This window comes from Mustela erminea, chromosome 20 (assembly GCF_009829155.1).
Source record: "Mustela erminea isolate mMusErm1 chromosome 20, mMusErm1.Pri, whole genome shotgun sequence".
Taxonomy (NCBI): domain Eukaryota; kingdom Metazoa; phylum Chordata; class Mammalia; order Carnivora; family Mustelidae; genus Mustela; species Mustela erminea.
This window is the reverse complement of record NC_045633.1, coordinates 34,106,882-34,124,402: the sequence shown is the minus strand read 5'-3', so window position 1 is coordinate 34,124,402 and position 17,521 is coordinate 34,106,882. Positions and strand designations below refer to the sequence as shown.

At 59.7% G+C, this 17,521-nt stretch overlaps 2 protein-coding genes across 3 annotated transcripts in view; one reads left to right on the top strand and one right to left on the bottom strand.

Annotated features, from left to right (window-relative positions):
• BAZ1B (bromodomain adjacent to zinc finger domain 1B) overlaps positions 1–1,171 on the top strand; it is a 68,923-nt gene extending 67,752 nt beyond the window's left edge. For both annotated transcript variants that reach the window (XM_032326780.1, XM_032326781.1), the window contains one exon: positions 104–1,171. In XM_032326780.1, coding sequence (XP_032182671.1) covers positions 104–461 — 358 coding nt within the window. In that variant the 3' untranslated portion in view covers positions 462–1,171. The remainder of the gene's footprint in view (positions 1–103) is intronic.
• A 4,640-nt stretch (positions 1,172–5,811) lies between these two features.
• On the bottom strand, positions 5,812–8,199 carry FZD9 (frizzled class receptor 9). Its single transcript, XM_032326783.1, has one exon. It carries the CDS (start codon positions 7,968–7,970, stop codon positions 6,177–6,179), a length of 1,794 nt encoding a protein of 597 aa, XP_032182674.1. The 5' UTR covers positions 7,971–8,199; the 3' UTR covers positions 5,812–6,176.
• Between the last annotated feature and the right edge of the window lie 9,322 nt (positions 8,200–17,521).

The following is a 17,521-nucleotide window of genomic DNA, read 5'->3' as shown; positions in this document are numbered from 1 at the left end:
CCTTCTCCGCGCCGGCTGGGCGTTGCGGGAGTGGTGGTCCGAGAACAGGTTTCGGTCTATCCTGGAGGCTGCGCTCAGATCTCCGTTCGCTGCTTCTCCACAGGGAGCCCGTGACCAGAGACGAGGCTGAGGATTACTACGACGTCGTCACTCACCCCATGGACTTCCAGACTATGCAGAACAAGTGTTCCTGTGGGAGCTACCGCTCCGTGCAGGAGTTTCTCGCCGACATGAAGCAAGTGTTTGCCAATGCCGAGCTTTACAACTGCCGAGGCAGCCACGTGCTGACCTGCATGGTGAAGACCGAGCAGTGTCTGGTGGCTCTGCTGCATAAACACCTGCCGGGCCACCCGTACGTCCGCAGGAAACGCAAGAAGTTTCCCGATCGGCTTGCTGAAGATGAAGGGGACAGTGAGTCCGAGCCCATTGGACAGTCCAGGGGACGAAGGCAGAAGAAATAGAGAGGCGGGGCCCTGGTAAGGGCGGCGGGGGGGGACCGGAGAGAGCCGGGGAGGGAGGGAGGGGGAGGGAGAGGAAGACGGCGAGGAACGCGGAAGGGAGGCGGCCACGGGGAGTCCGGAAACGCCCGCCATCGCGGGCTCGCGCTGCCTTGCCCAGCTCTCCGGAGGGCCCGAAGCAGGCAGAGTTCTTTGCAGAGCCTGCTCTTGGGCTGGTGGTCTCTGCCCAGAGCTCCTGTGGGCAGTGGGCCGCCTTAGCCCTCTGAGAGCTACCAGGGAGAGGCCAAGGGCATGGCTTTCTTGTGGGCCCACATCCTTTAACTTGCTTCTTTCCTGCGGCTCCTCCTGCTTTGGCCACCACGACAGTGCCAAGCCTCTGGTCTCCAGGGGAGGGAGGACAGCATTCCACGGAAGGATCGGGGTAATCAGGCCAAAAGGGGAGGCGGTGTGGATTTTTTAATTTCTATTTACACACAGTCTTGTTTCTTGAAGCCCGTCCTGCCCCCTCCCCCTTCAGGTGACGGTAGCCGTGAGTGCCATTCTGCATTCTGTGTTCACCAGCATCAGGAGACACTCGTGCTCTCTGAGTTGTTGCTCTTGGCAGAGTAAAGGGACATGTCCTGGAGCCATTCCTGAATACCCCTCCCCTTCTTTGTGACGGCTCTGCCCCTCTCCCGCCCCACCTCCCCCCTACAAAATCAAAAACAAAAAAACTGAAAAAAAAACCTAAAAACCCCACAAAGAACCTAAGGCACTTCATGTAGAGACTGGAGCCCTGCTTCTCATCGTGCACGTGACCTTCACCTGGATGGATCTGGCCAGAGGGGTGTTGGAGCCCAGCCCACCCACATACCAGACACAAGCTCTTAGGGGAGCAGAAGAAAAGCAGGAAGAATTTAAATGTTTAATTTTTTTTAAATTGACTTTTCTAGTTACCGAAAGTTGCTTGTTTCAGCAGTGATATTGTATAAAGAACATCTTGTAAAATACTCCTGTCATCTTGCTTTGGCACATGTACAGTACAGTTTATACGATAATGTGTTTGCTTTACTTCGCCCGTCTCCTCCCTCAGCCCGTCCTCCGCAGGGCAAGCGGCGGGACCCGGCGGGGCGGGGACGTCCCTCTGCCTGCCCTGGCAGCCATTTCGGCCTCCTCCATCTCCAGCCGCCTCCTCCCGAGCCTGTTCTGAGCCTGTCCTGGACTCGGATGTGGATGCAGATGTGGAGCTCCCCGATCGAGAAGCTGAATCTTGCAGGGTCCGGGGCCCTCCGGGGCGGTGGGGGGGGGGGGGGCTCCGCCCGGCCCCTCCCGCTGGCGCCAGTCCTTCTAGTGAGGCGGGACTTCGTGGTCTTTCCCTTTTATGGCAGATTTTGATAAAAATGCAAAACAGGGTTTAATTTTCTTTTCTATCAGCTTTGAATTTAGAAAATGTGAGCACCTCAGCTCCTCTGTACCTATTTAAGTTAAGGGAAAGGATGTCCACCAAGGGGACTGCAGCTCCGAGAACTTGAGAATGAAGCCTCTTAATACGGAACTTCAAGGTGTGGTCCCTGCCTCACCCCGCCTGCCCTGCCTGGAGGCTGGGGATCTGCTCCAGCGGCTGCTGGATGGGGTTCCGGCCCCTGCTCCCACAGGTTCGGGCTTAGCACTGATGCTCCGGTTCCATTATCCCAGCCGCCCGCACCGCGCGCCGCCTCTGACCCCAGAGCGGGTCTGTTCTTGTTCGCAGTGAGACTCCCGTGTTCCCACTTCAGTGACACCTGAACTGTTTGTGGTTGGTTTTTTTTTTTTTTTTTTTCTAATTGTCTTTAAGGAGGAAGGGCCCCATTAAAGGGTAAACTTGTAATAAATTGGAATTTCAAATAAACATTATGTACTTGTGTTTATAAAGAAGAAACGCTTCTGGTGAATCTTTGTTTTTGCGGGGAGGGAGTGGATCGTGCAGAGTCCGGAGAGCTGGTCCGGCTTCCTCTTGGAGCAAGAGGACACCCGACGTGTGACCTTCAAGCTTCTCCTGGCCTTGTCCCTAACCCCCTCTCCCCAAAATTTTTATTAGAATTCTAGCAATTCAGGCAGAATGCTCTTAAAGACTCCACTGTGGGCATTTGTATATAGCGCTTGAGGACTTAATTTTGGGGCAACTCCTGACATTTTACAACCCCTGAAGGAAAATTTCAAGCACTCGACACGGAAAGTGAAAACCATGAACTCCCATTCCCTGCAGCCATTCCCCCACACGGCTGCGTCTTCATTTGTTTTCTGTGCTGAGGACTGTTGAAGTCCGAGTGCTTGATCGCAGTAGGTCACTGCTAGGCGGCCACCAGCTTGCAGAACTCAGGTGCTGCCGAGCCCACTGTGTGTCCCCATCCCCAGAGAGGTGGAACTCTGGCTCTGGGCCACCCAACCAAAAGAAACCAGAGGCGAGTCCGAAGCCCTGGGTGCAGGTTCTGCCCCCGCTGCTCTGTGGCCTTGCTGAGTGTGGGCCTGGAGCCAGGCCTGCGCCAAGCACTGGGGAGTTTCAGTTCTCCGGAGGCTGGTGGCGGGGTGGGGTGGGGGGCACCTGCCCCAAGGTCAGCTCCAATGTGGCCAGTGCTCTGGCTCTGAGGAAGGGAGCTGTGCGACCTCTGAGCATTTCCTACACGGTCACAGCCAGACACGGGGGTCTGGCCACGTCCGCCAAGTCCTGTTCCCCAGTGGGTTTTGCAGGGTGCCCCAGGATGGCACCCATGGGGCCATGTCTCTTCATCTAGGGTGCCCTGGACCTGTTAAACCATCAGCCTCCCTGCCAAGGGTGTGACCTTACGGGAGCCACCTGACGGGGGCTGACTCCTGCGAACGGGGAAAGAGTACTTTTTCCTGCAAATGGGGGCCTGAGCAGAGCCCTCCCCCTCGTCCTGCCCATGCTGCCTCCTTCTCAGACCCTGTCGCTGTGGAGGCCGCGGAACTGTGTCAGGGATGGCGGTGAGGTGGGGTCTGGATACGGAGCCGGGGCGTCCTCAGGCAGGGCGCTGAGTGAGAAACTCAAGCCGGGCAGGAAGGGGGGTGCTGCTTCCGTGACTACGCAGGGGGTGCGGCTGAGAGCAGGCAGGGAGAGCAGCTACTGACCGCCCGGGACCACCGCTGCCTCCTGGGAACTTCGCACCGTTTCCGTGGAACTAATACCAAGGTCAGGACTAAGAAGTCCCCTTACCTCGGGCCTCCCACACATGGCTCAGCCGGCGGGCCGGGCGTGGGCCGCAGGGAGTGTGCAGATGTGCGCCAGGGCCGTGGCTAGGAGGGGCTAGGGGCACCCCGTGCACAGGCCAGCAGGTGTTGGTTTCTGAGGCGCTTCCCCTGGATTCTGGAATTTCCTTTGCGGGGCTTGGGGGAGGCCCCGCTGTGGGAGGGGTTTCTCTGGACAAAACCGCCCTAGGTTCTAACACCTGCCTTCCCGCTGGCATCCGGGGTGCGGTGGTCAGAGGCTCTGGAGGCCGCACGCTGCCTGGCCGTGTGAGCTCCAGCCCCAAGCTCTCCACGCCTCCCCTGTGTCTAAAACGGCAGAGGAGGATCCAACGGAAGCCTTCTGTAAAAGGTCTCCTTCCCTCTCCTCCACGCTCTGGGACTTTTCCAGTGTCCCCCAGTGCTGAGAAGCCACGGGCCACCTCTCCCCTCCCTGTTGTTCTGGAAACCCAAATCTTGTTTCTGCTGGGCAGGACCTAGCTGACCACCACCGCTCCCTGGCCACTGACTGGCAAGGGACAGGGGTGGACCGGTGCCACTCCTAATGCACATGTCACCTGCCTCTCTTCCCTGGTCTCCAGAATCTTCTTTGACTTCTGCTGCCCCTGCTCCCCTCAGCAGCTTCAGCTCTGCTCCGTGCAGACCGGCCCGCCAGCCCAGTTTAATGCAGCCACTTTGCCCCCCATCTGTCCCGGGCCCCTGTCGCCTTCAACAAGCGCAATCACTCAGTCAAGGACCCTCACAGGGAGTGATGAGGTTTGGCTTTACTGATTCAAAAAAAAAAAAAAAAAAGGCCAGAGGACTTCCTGTGTGCTCCGTGAGGGGGAAGGCTTTGGGGAGGAGTGGGGGGCAGGCTATGCAGGAAATGCATAAGCACAGGTGCCCAGCCCCCCCACACCAAGAGTTCCCCTGGGGGTCAAGGCCAATCCTTGCGGGGAGGGACAGCCCTTTACTCTCAACTCCCGATGGGAATTTGACACCGCCTGTTTGATCTTCAGTTGGTGTCTTTCTTGTCCCGCTGCCCCGCTGAGACTGGTGGTTGGTGCAGGGCGAAGAGCTCCAGCCTGAGAGCCTCCGGCTTCGGGAACTCAGCCCTACTACTGACCGGGAACAGGAGTCCTCGGAGGGGAGGCTGGAGCCTTGGGGCCTCCCGGCAGTGACACAGAGTGCTGGCTTGGGATGGTGACAAAGACCCTCACCTGGCTGAAGCCACAGTGGCTAGAGCAGAGGCCAAGATGGGGCTCTGGGGTCTGACCCCCACCTGCGGCCCCGGGTTGATGGGGGTCTCCGTGGGATGGCCACACACTCCTTACAGTGGGCAGAGATGGCAGGTCCCCGCCGCCCTGGGCTTCCCTGGTGCGCAGACACACATGTACCTTTCCCCGTCCCCTGACACACGGGTGCGCGCGCCCCTGCTCCTGCTCCATCTCTCACAGCAGCTCTCCACACCTCAAATCCTTCCGCAGCCTCCAGAGCTGGGCGCCCCGTTCCGACTGGTCTCCAGGGCTCCCCATGTCCCCACGTCTGAGCCACCAAGATGCCCACACACCGGTCTGGGCCCATCTCCACTCCCCCCAGAGAATTGAGGGGAGGTGTTGGGGCGTCCTGACGAGGACCCCAGGGAGCGAGGGGGCCGCCAGCACACCTGGCAGCCCTCAGGCCCCAGAAGGGACAGCAGGACCCGAATAGGCGGGATCAGGTCCTGAGCCTCCAAGGGAACCTTGGAGACAGGTAGATGCCCTGATTTCCATGCGAGTGAAGAAAGCAGCCTCACTCACAGCCCCCAGACAGGTTAGAGTCCCCGAGGCCACAGGTGTCCTCCCAGGGGATCCTGGAGGGCTCCAGCAGGCGTCCCACGCACACTTTTCGAAACAGGAGCTCAGGACTCAGGCAAAGGAGCAGAGACAGGCGAGGCGGAAAACACACACGTACACACACACACACACATGCACACACACGGGGACCTCTGCAGAAACTGCTGCTCCACAGGGACGCCCTCCTGAGCGGTGGGGAGCCCGAGAACTGGGCCCAGCACAGGAGGCCAGCACCCCCCCAGCTCTGCGCACCGGGGAGACTCCCGCAGGGCTCTCACCCTCCGACCTTCCCCCTGCCCGGCCCACGGAGGACTCAGCAGTGCCACACGGGGTGGGGGGTTTAATTCCAGTCACAGCTTCCAGAGAAACTCAACAATAAATTACATCATTAAATAAACTCCCTGCTGGACCACGCCCCCTTCTGCCCCTCCTCCTCGCCACACGCTCCCCCAGGACCCTGTGGGGACCTGGCCAGGCCCACTCCCTGCCCTCGGCCGCCACCGGGGAGGGAGCCTCACTTGGTCCCGGCAACTGAGGGTGGCAGCGGGAGAGTCTCCCCGCCCTGGTCCTTGGCCCCTCGAACTCACTTGCCTGACCTTGACAGCTGGGCAGCTGCTAGTCAGCTGTCTCCTCCGGAGGGGGGGCGGGGGGGCAGGCAACAGCCGCCCCGTGCAGGCCTGGGTCCCTAGAGGTGCGTGGGGTTCTCCAGAGAAGGGTCCGTCTTAGTCATGTGCAAGACCACGGTGGGGGCCTTGTAGTGGCAGTGGGTGCCACGGCCGTAGCCCCCCGGAGCCCGGCAGGCTTTGGCCCGGGCCCGGCCAGCTGCCATCTTACGGTGGCACAGGCTCTGCCAGGTCTGGAAAGTCTTGGAGCTCCACACCCAGACACCGCTGGTGATGCCCACCACCAGCGACATGAAGATTTTGAGCATAAAGACAGCCACGGTGGGCACCGAGCCCCCTGGGAGCGAGCAGTCCCTCCGGCCCCCGGGCATGCTGGCGGCCGAGCAGGGCTGCTCTGTGGCCCGAAGGCGCCAGAAGTCCATGTTGAGGCGTTCGTAGACGTAGCACACGATGACGCAGGTGGCGGGCACCGTGTAGAGGATGGAGAAGACCCCAATCTTGACCATGAGTTTCTCCAGCTTCTCCGTGTTGGTTCCGCCCGTTTTCATGATCTTGCGGATGTGGAAGAGGGCCACGAAGCCGGTCAGGAGGAAGCTGGTGCCCAGCACCAGGTAGCAGGAGAGAGGCACCAGCACGAAGCCCGTCAGGGCAGCCGCATCCATGCTGGCCACGTAGCAGAGCCCCGTGAGCTCGTCCCCGGCCACCTTGCGCAGCGTCAGGATGACGATGGTCTTGAGGGCCGGCAGGCCCCAGGCCGCCATGTGGAAGTAGCTGCCATGGGCCTCGATGGCCTCGTGGCCCCACTTCTTGCCGGCGGCCAGGAACCAGGTGAGGGTCAGCACCACCCACCACAGCGAGCTGGCCATGCCGAAGTAGTAGAGCAGCAGGAAGACGAGGGTGCAGCCCGTGTTCTCCAGGCCCTCCTGGATCACGTACAGGGCGCCCGCCTCCTGGTCGCAGGCCACGCTCTGCGCGCCGGCCACCGCGCGGATGAGGAAGGCCAGCGAGTAGACGTTGTAGCACATGGACAGGAAGATGATGGGGCGCTCGGGGTACTGGAAGCGGTGCGGCTCCAGCAGGAAGGTGAGCACGGTGAAGGCCGTGGAGAAGAAGCACAGCGCCGACCACACGGCCATCCAGACGAGCGCGAAGTCCTTGTCACGCCGCGACCAGAACACCTCGACGCCGGGCCCGCAGCGCGGCGCGCACGAGCGGCTCTTCTCCACGTACTGGAACTTCTCGGGGTTCTCGCAGGTGCCGCCGCCGCCGCCGCCGGGGCCAGGGCCCGAGGCCGGGTCGCCGGGGGGCCGCGCGGGCCGGGGCGCCACGGGCAGCATGCCCAGGCCCTTGTGGGGCTCGGCGGGGCCGGCCGTGGCGTTCTCGGGCGCCTCCATGCAGAGCGCGTGCGGGTCGTTGCGCGTGGGCAGCCGCGCGCAGTCCAGCGAGTCCGGCCAGCCGAAGTGGAACTGCTCCATGATGGGGGCGCAGCGCAGGCGCGCCTGCTCGCACATGGGCCGGCAGGCGGGGATGGGCGTCGACACCTGGTCGGTGCACATGGGCGCGTACAGCGAGCACAGGAAGAAGCGCAGGTGGCTGTGGCAGCCGTACTGCACGAGCGGCGCGAACTCCGCCAGCTCCGCGGCCGCCTCGCCCTGCGACGTGTGGCCCAGCAGGTTGGGCATGCGGGTCAGGTTGTAGCCGATGCCGCGGCACATGGGGATCTCCACCGCCTGGCAGGGCGCCGGCCCGCGCCCGCGCTCCGGGTCGAAGCGGCCGATCTCCAGCGCCGCGCCGCCCGCCGCCAGCAGCTGCCACAGCAGCAGCAGCGGCGCCCGGCCGAGCGGCGGCACGGCCATCCCGGGCGGCCCCGGCCGAGGGCGGGAGGGCGGCCCCGGCTCACTCGGGCCGCGCCGTCCGGCGTCCCCGTGCCCGCCCGCCACGTCGCGGGGCGCGGGCCATCGCCGAGCCGCCCGCGTGCGTCCGGGCGCCCCGGCAGCGCGCAGAGAAGCCGCCCGAGGGAGAGGAGGCGCCGAGCCCGCCGAGCCGCCGCCGCCGCTGCCAGTCGAGCGGCTGCGGAGCCAGAGCCGGCGCCTCCTCCCCGGGCCGCCGCTACAAGCCTCGGGGCGGGGCGCCGGGCGGACACGCCCAGGGGCGGGCCCTCCGCGCCGCCGGGCACGCCCCTCCGCCGGGCTTTAAAGGCGCCGCGTCTGGGCGCGCGCTCACGCTCGGTGCTTCCCCCTCCCGTGTTACCCTACTGTCCCCGCGACAAGACAGCTGCAAGGTTCCCCTGCCCTTCATCCCGGGGTCGCCTCTCTACCTCAGGCGGCAGACCATTCCTGAGGCCTCCACGCGTTGGGAAGCCTGGGCCTTGGACTCAGTGGCAGCTCAAGCGCAGCCTGCGACTTGGCTCCCCTCCCTCAACCTCAGTTTCCTTTCCTGCAACACAGGCGGACGATCCTGTGAAAACGAGCAGCTCATTTGTTGCACGCGTCCTGCTTATCGGTCACACTGCGCCCATGACCTCCTCGTCTCTTCTCCGCCACCCAGGTGGGGAGCCCGAGCCTCAGAGAGGAGTGACATACCCAGGCACCCGGAGATATTAAGTGCTGCGTCTGCGACTGTCTGACTCCGGACCCCACACTCGAACTTGCAACCTGGGGCGGGGGTTGGGGGGGACGGGGATGGGGGGTGGGGTGGGCGGGGCTCAAGGATCACTACCGACTGAGCCAGCCAGGCGTCCCCCACCCCTATACTGGGTCCATAAGGTTGCTGTACTCCTCTGGGCTGGGGTGGGGGGCACGTGGTGTCGCCCTGTCGCCTGGGAGGCTCCGCTCTCTAGCTTGCCACCTTGACACCTTTGGGAGCGACTTAAAAAGTGCTTCCCTCAAAGGTGAAGGACTCGGCTTTTTATTTATTTATTCTTTAAGATTTTTTAAAAAAGATTTTATTTATTTATTTGACAGAGATCACAAGTAGGCAGAGAGGCAGGCAGAGAGAGAGGAAGGGAAGCAGACTCCCTGCTGAGCAGAGAGCCCCATGCGGGGCTCCATTCCAGGACCCTGAGATCATGACCTGAGCCAAAGGCAGAGGCTTTAACCCACTGAGCCACCCAGGTGTCCCGAGATTTTTTTTTTTTTTTTTTTTTTTAGAGTAATCTCTAAAGCCAAGGTGGGGCTCAAACTCATGACACTGAGATCCAGAGCTGCAGGTTCCACCGGTTCCGCCAGCCAAGTGCCCCAGGACCCGGCTTTTTAAATCAGAGTGTAATTGACACACAACATTAGTTTCAGGTGTACAACGTGATTCGCTGTTTGTCTACACCGGGAACTAATCACCAGTTAAGTCTCCTCACCATCTGTCACCGTACATAGTGACTCATTTGTTTTCACTTGCAATGAGAACTTCCAGGATTCACTCTTCTAAGTTCTCAGGCGTAGGATACAGCGCTACAGACTGTGGTCACCAGCTTGTACGCGGCATCCCCCAGACTTACGTATCACTGGAAGTTTGTACCTCTTGGTCCCCTTCACCCATTTTGCACACCCCCCCCCCCAATTTGCTCTCTGTATCTGTGAGTTTTGTTTTGTCTTTAGATTGCACATATAAGCGAAATCATATAGTATTTGGAGGACTTCATTTTAACATCCCAGTGTCTCCCCTTCTCTCCACCCTTCCCCTGAGCTCCCTGGGCACAGGATTTTCCCTGGGAGTCCTCTCTGGCTAGAGAACCTGTAGCCACTGCCCCAGCAGCCCCCAGGGAGCCCCATTCTCCTTCCTGTGCCTCAGAGCAGAGGGGCCTGCACAGCGACGTCCCACGGATACCTTAGGAGTCCACTGTCCTCACATCTGCTCTCCTCCCTGGAAGGGGTACCTGGAAGACCCAGGCTCAGACCCCAGTGGTCTAGCCGCCCTAGCTGCTGCTCAGGGGACCTAGAGCACAAGGGGCCACAGGAGAGTCTTGCTCTGCAGGGAGTCCAAGAGATGGACCCACAACATCCCACGAGCTACACAGACCCTGGGCCAGACACTTCCCACCGTGACCATTCTAACCCTCATAATGGTCCTGCCAAGGAATTCTGTCATCGTTTTACAGAAGAGAAATTGAGGCGTGGAAAACTCAAGCTATTTGCTCGGATTACACAGCTCAACAGGGGCAGGGTGGGCCTTCAGGCTCTGTCCCTGCGTGAGGCTGCCTGTCACCAGCACAGGAAGGGCACCTGCCCCGTGGTGGGGACTCAGGATGACGTGCTCAGCAGCTTCCCACGCAACTCCCACCACCCAGAGCCACGCTGGGGCAGGGAAAGGAGAAGGGAAGGCGCATGCTCTGCCCACACCCAGCCTGTGCTCTCCGCGGGGCCCCACAAGACTGGGTGTCCCTGGAGATGCGTGCAGCCCGGTGCCCAGCACCTCGTCCACACCCGGCCCACCGGAGCCACGAGCCGTTCGGCTGCGAGATCTTGAACTTCCCAAGGAGGTCTGGTATCTTGCCAAAAAGGACCCGGCGTTGACTGTCTGTCTGGTTGGGATAAGAGTTTCCCAGAATTCCAGCGGCGGCTCCCCATTGCCTGCGGTGAAGCTTGTGCTCCTGGGGAGGACAGCGGATGGCCTTTGAGCCATAGCCCCCATCTCCTGCCATGACTCCCCCGGCCCCACTGGGAGTACCATGTCAAGTCCCTCCGTCACACTGCCAATCTCCCGCACCCAGGAGGCTCTGGTCTTCTGCTCTGCTGGGCACACCAGTCTCCAGCATCACCTCTCAAGCCCCCCCTCCCAGTTCTCCTGGAGGCTCTGCTCCAGGGGCCCAGGGTCCTTGCCTACCCACTGTCCCCTCCCTGTGACTCAGGAGCTGTTAGCCCCCGCTCCGCCCCTGCTGCACCCCAATACCAGCAGCTGCTCAAGGGCCAGGGGGACACTTTATTTCTCTGTGCGCCTGGCTCCCCGGGGAGGCAGAGGTGTATGAATGGCAGCGGGGCCCCATGTCAGGGTGCCGGTGGGAAGTGGGGGCTCCAGCCGGGTGCGGAGGCCGAGGACGGTGAAGGCTTCCCACTACCCGCACGGGACCCAAGAGCAGGGGCTTCTGTGCCCCTGCCCCCCAGCAGGGCGGAGAGGAGGCTGAGGGCCCTTCTTCTGCCAGCGGCAATGGTGAGGGCGCTCCTGGGGTGGGGTGTGTGGGGGGGAAATGCCAGGCCTGTCACCATGGCAACAGTTGCTCCTGGGAAGCCAGAGGTGGGGGCTGTGGAAGGGCCCCTCCCCCATGCAGATGCTGCCTGGAGAGAAGCCGCCTGCCCACCCACCCGGCTTTGTCACTCGATCTCTGTCTTTACAAAGGGGGAACAATAGCCCAGGGCTCACTGAAAGGGAGCCGATAGTCCCGGAGGAGGGGGATTACCATCGGTGCCCACCCCCCGCTCCCGCTTCGCTGGGCAGAGGGGCCGGAGACAGGGGCGAGGTGGTCGTGAACCCCTCTCGGCTCCTTCTTGGGGGCCCTGCACATGTGGGTAGGGACACCCCTTCCTCCTCATGCCCCGCACCCCTCGTCTCCCTGGCGTGCACTCCCGGAGGCCCTTCTCAGCACGTCCTCCCTATGGCCACCTGTCTCCCCCACTGGACACTTGCTGCCCTGCCCTTGCTTGGCTCTGATCCTGCCTTCTCCAGGACGACCGCCGGCCTGATGGCCCTGGTGCCCGCCTCTGTGCCCTGTGGCCACCACACTTGTGCCTGTCTTCCCCACAAGCCTGGAAGCACCTGGGTGTCTTGGGTGCCCGGCCTGGAGCGACTTCCCATAAATGTTTGTTGAATGAAAAACATGCTGCCATGAGAAGGCACCTGTAGATCTTTCTGGAAGAGCCGGTGGGGCCTGCGGATGGGGAAGTGTAGCGATTAGAGGTTGAGCACAGAGGTGTTTGTGTGAAGAAGCAGGCTCAGCAGGCCCCTTCTCTAGGTGCCCAGGACGCCCGGCAGGAGGGCTGCTGCTAGTGTGGGCAGTGGAGGTGGGGGGGCACCTGGAAAGTCCACAGATGCACCTGCTCCTCCTGAGCACTGGGACTGGGCCGCAGGGGTGAGGTCAGCGCACGCCTCTGCAGGGACACGCAGGGGCCTGGTCGTTCCTGTGTGTGCACACACCCCCTGCGCACAGGGCAGGGCTGGCTGACCTGCTTGCCGGGGCTCTGGGAATGGGGGAATGGGCCCACCTCCCCCAAACTTGAACCCTGGTTCTGAGTCCGTTTCCCTTGAGGACGATGTCAAAGGCTGGATGAGACTGTTCCATTCTTACTAAAGAAGAATTTTAAAAAATCCTTGTTAGGGCATTCCCCAGGCTCACCACTCATCAGCGTTAGAGGTGAGGAGAGATGCAAAATGTTCATGTCGGCCTTCGGGGAATGGGCGTTAAGAGTGCAGGTGCCTCTTGGGCCCCTGGGGGCTCAGTCAGTTAAGTGTCTGCCTTTGGCTCAGGTCATGATCCCAGGGTCCCAGGATCAAGCAGGATCGAGCCCCGCAGCGGTTCCCTGCTCAGCAGGGAGCCTGCTTCCCCCTCTGTCTCTCTGCCTGCCTCTCTGCCTACTTGTGATCTGTCTGTCAAATAAATAAATAAAATCTTTTAAAAAAGTATTATTTTAAGTGCAGCAAAATGTTAATGATTGAATCTACACAGTGAGCCTTCAGGCGCTCAACTATAAATTTGGCTTAACTTTTCTGTATATTTTATTTATTTATTTTTAAAAGATTTTATTTATTTATTTGACAGAGATCACAATTAGGCAGAGAGGCAGGCAGAGAGAGGAGGAAGCAGGCTCCCTGCTGAGGAAAGAGCCCGATGTGGGGCTGGATCCCAGCTTTTCTATTTTTAAATTCTTATAATAAAATAGTTGAAACAAAAAATCTGTCACGAATATCTTTCCATGTCAACACATGAGATCCAACCCATTCTTTTTAATTATCCCTCTGATTCCCACAGTGTGGAATTATGATCAATTACTCAGTAACCCCCTTTAGATAGACATTTAGGTGGCTTCTATTACAATTTCTATCACCATACGAATCCATGAGCTGTATTTATGTTCCGGGTCTACAAACTGTGCTCCACAGGCCAAACCTGGCCCGCTGCCTGTTTCTGTAAATAAAGTTTTATTGGAACAAGACCACACTCACTGGTTTTGACACGGAGTTTCTGGTCTTTGAGCTATGATGGCAGAGGTGAGTCGTTGCGACCGAGACCACATGGGCCACAAAATGGAAAACTTTGACTCTTTGGCTCTTTACAGAAAATGTTTGTCAAGTCCTGAATGTGTTTGTGGTTTTATTTTTACAGCGTAGAGCCCAAGAACTTGACGGATCAATGGGTGTGTGAAGTTTTTACAGCATGCTTGAGGTACACCATTGACGTAGAGTTTCCATATTTGAATTTGGTGAGTCCCGACATGTGGCCATACTTGTGACATCATCGCCACGATCGACGCAGATAATGACTATCTTCTGGTTGAAGTGCAAATGTCTTACTGGGAAGCAACACATTAAAATATTAGTAACTCGTACATATGTGACTGCTATAGATAATAACTGGCCGGTACTGTGCAAAAGGCGGTTAAAGATAAGTATCATTTATTAAGTATTAATTTATATTTTATTTAGTTCTCTTAACACCTGATGAGCTGGTTATTATTTATTTTAATTTTTAGGTGAGGAAACGGGCCTAGAGACAGTTCAAGCTACTGACCAAAGGGCAAGCAACAATGCCAGGGTTAAAAAATAATGCCAATGAGGGACACCTGGGTGGCTCAGTCGGTTAATCCGCTGCCTTTAGCCAGGTCAGGATCCCAGGGTCCTGGGATCAAGTCCGGCATCGGGCTCCTTGCTCAGTAGGGAGCCTGCTTCTCTCTCTGCTTCTGCCTGCCTTTCTGCCTACTTGTGCTCTCTTTCTCTCTCTGGCAAATAAGTAAATAAATAAAATCTTAAAAGTTGTCTCGTACCTTCTCCCTTGCCTCCCCCACCCCCCTCCCCCAGTCCCCAGGTGCTGGACTGTGGTCAATACAGTGTAGTTTGCATTCAGTTTGTGTACGTGGAATGTTAATGTGATTTTGCAGCAATATTTGGTAGCAAGCCTTCACTGACCGCCTCCTTTGCACACACAACTTAGACAGGGCTAGATGCTGGGGATACGGGATGGGCCAGACTGGGCGCCTGCTGTCCTGTTGCTCACGGGAGGGGGAGTCGGGGAGAGAAGGGCACCCCTGTGATGTCAGCTGACATCCGTGATTACAGAGAGGCCCCAGGGCCGACATCCAAAGGTGGTGCGGGACCTGGGTCTCAAAGCTAAGTGGGAGTCCAGGCAGAAGAGAGGGAAGGGTGTTCTAGACAGAGGGCACAGCCTTTGCAAAAGCTTTGGAGGGAGAAAAGAGGCAGCCGGCAGGGCTCTGGATCCTAGGGGAGTTGGGGATTTACCCTCAGGCCATGGGGAGCCTGGGATGGTTTTGAGGGAGGGGGTGCACTGCTGGGTCTGTGCTGAGAGCTATGGGGGCAAAGGACAAGCCTGGGCTCTGCTGCGCGCAGGCCAGAATCCAAAGAGGGGACCCGCGTGTGAGTGCTGGGGGGGGCGCTTTCCGGGGTCGAGGGAAGAAGAAAGGCCTCTGGGGCAGAGGGCTGCCGAGTTGGCAGTAGGAAGCAGGCCCTTTGGGGGTGCTGCCGGGAAGGGGCACGGCGTCTGCGAGTGCATGGGGCGGGCACAGGGGCGCGCCACCTCCAGGGAGTCCCCGTCCGGAGTCCGTTCCCAACCAGGCCGGGGCTGCTGCACCGCCCTGCGGCCAGGACGGGCCCCGGAGGCGCCGGCCGCGACTGAAAGCCGCTTTTGTGCGGCAGCGCGAGCTCCTGTTTCGTTGACGTTGGAACCTGCTGGTTATTTATCCAACTCGAGGGGAAATTCAGCAGCAGCAGAGGGGAAAAAAGTAACCTCAGCTGCGGAGCGGGGAGGAAGGAGGCCCCAGCCTGGCCTCCGCCGCCGCCTCTGCCGCCCTGCCCCGCGCAGACGGGGGTCCCTGGGCTCGGGTCTGGGGCAGGGGGTACGGGCCTCGTGCTCCCCAGCCTGGGGCTGGGGACCCCCACCCTCTCTGAGGCTGCTGTCTGCGGGGGTGAGGGGGAGCCCTCTGGGGCTTCTCCCGGGACAAGTCCCCTGCCTGTTCCCGGCCAAGGGGCTCACCGCACCCTTCCGCGGCCCCTGCCTCGGAGGGTCCAGACTGGATGGTCCTGGGTCTCCTGCACCCCCCTCCCCAGCCCGCAGGAGCCTGGCTCCAGGCCCCACCAGCTGTGAGGGCAGAAGCCTAACAAGGCCTGTCAGATGCCGAGGCGTGACCTTTAGCCACTGCAGACCGTGGCATCCCTCAGCCAGGGGTGGAGGAAAAGCCAACAGCCCAGAGAAGGCCTCCTACCTCTTCAGGACCCAGACCGCCTCCCCCCTCAGGCTCCAGGGCTTTCGGATTCCCGTCCCGATGCTCCCTGGGTCTGGTGAGGCCCTTTCCTACCCATGACCTTGTTGGCCCCGTTTCAAGACCAGTGGATTGAGGCGTAGAGCTGAGCTGGGCCTCGGGCTGCCCTTGGCCTGTGCCCCGCTTACCTCTCTATCTAGGTCATCCCGCCAGGCAGGCCCCGTCCTCCGGTCACTCCCACGGAGGGCTGCCGCGCAGGCAGGGAGCTCGTGCCTCCTCCCGGTCCCTCCTGGTTCTTCCCGGGTCCTGGCCCTTCCCGGGGGCCGCTGCTGCGGAGAGGAAGGGCAGGGGGACTGCATGCGAAGGACAGGAGCTCCCCCTCCCACGTGTCTCCTCCGGGGGCCTGGGCTACCACTTCTGCAGGCTCCGGCCCAGGGCAGACCCCAGGTGGATCTTGGAGGCCTCCAGGCCCCGCGCGGCCCTGTCGCAGGAGGGTTCAGAACACGGTCTCTGGATGCAGCGGCATGTGTGCAAACCCGTGCATTGTCGCTGGGCTGCCATGCAGGGGCTCTGGGGTGCTGGGGCGGCTTCCCCGCGGAGCACAGCAGGGCCGGAGCTCAGTTTGTCTCATTCGCTGCCCTCCCCGCACTCGGCACACGCGTGCACGGGCCTCGGGCACTCTCTCCAGGACTCCGGGCTACCAAGCTCTTGTCCCCAGGTGCCACCACCACTGCATGTGACTTACACGCTTTGGCCTTCCGGGGCCCCTTCCTCCAGTAAAAACAATATTAAAGATTACGTTTGACAGCTACGTGAGCGTAAAGATGAGTATACTAATATTCTATATGAAAACGCTTTTTGACCTGCAAAACTTTTAAATTCTGTTTTTATATATTTTATTTTATTATTTATTTTTAAGATTTTATTTATTTATTTGACAGAGAGAGACACAGCAAGAGGGGGAACACAAGCCAAAGGGAGAAGGAGAAGCAGGCTCCCCACTGAGCAGGGAGCTCAATGTGGGGGCTAGATCCTAGGACCCCGGGATCATGACCTGAGCTGAAAGCAGACGCTTAATGACTAACACCCCTAATTTTTTTTTTTAAAGATTTTATGTATTTATTTATTTGTCAGAGAGAGAGAGAGAGAGCGAGCGCACACAAGCAGGCAGAGTTAGAGAGAGAAGCAGGCTCCCCGCCGAGCAAGGAGCCCGATGTGGGACTCGATCCCAGGACTCTGGGATCATGACCCGAGCCGAAGGCAGCAGCTTAACCGACTGAACCATCCAGGCATCCCCCTAATTCTGTTTTTAAATGAAAGTGTTTTGGAGAGTCCCCAGAATTGTCATGGGCCCTGACGTGACACCCATGGGGCCTGATGGGTAAGTTGGCCCCAGGTGCGGACCAGCCGGCTTCATGCCGCCCCCGGTGCCACAGTGGGGGCATACGCACTGACAGGAGCTTCTGTCCGTCTCTCCTTGCCTGGAAGGATTCCCTTCTCTCCCTCTCGGGCCTGGGCAAAGAGAACTTTCTCCTGGGAGGGAGAGTCGCCCTGGGAGAGCCCTGCAGACCTTCCCCGGGCGAGAAATCTCCCTGAGTCCACCCACACCTGGGGCCCCCTCCCCCGTCTCCTGCCCCCCGGGGGGCCTCCCTCAAGGACAGTAGTTGTGATCTCTGTCTCTATAAATAAATAAATAAAGTCTTTAAAAAAAATAAAAGAATCGAGAAGCTCAACAGACTGAGCTGTCCGGGGTCCCCACTGGAATTAAGGTGCTGCACGCCGATAGTTTTTTTCTTTATTCCAATAGAATTTGTGTTAAAATGCACAAGTCTTGTGGGTCCCACTCGACCAATTATTAACAAAGCAAATAAGGCCACATGACCACGCCCCAGCTCAAGAAACGGAGCGGGCGGGCTACCCCCCAGCGCTGCCTCCGGTGCCCCCGCAGCCAGACACTCCGAGGTTCCCACCGCCCCCGCTGCCCAGCTTAG

Excerpts from the sequence above, each read along its gene's own strand:
- FZD9 (XM_032326783.1), bottom strand. The coding sequence starts at position 7,970 with ATGGCCGTGCCGCCGCTCGGCCGGGCGCCGCTGCTGCTGCTGTGGCAG.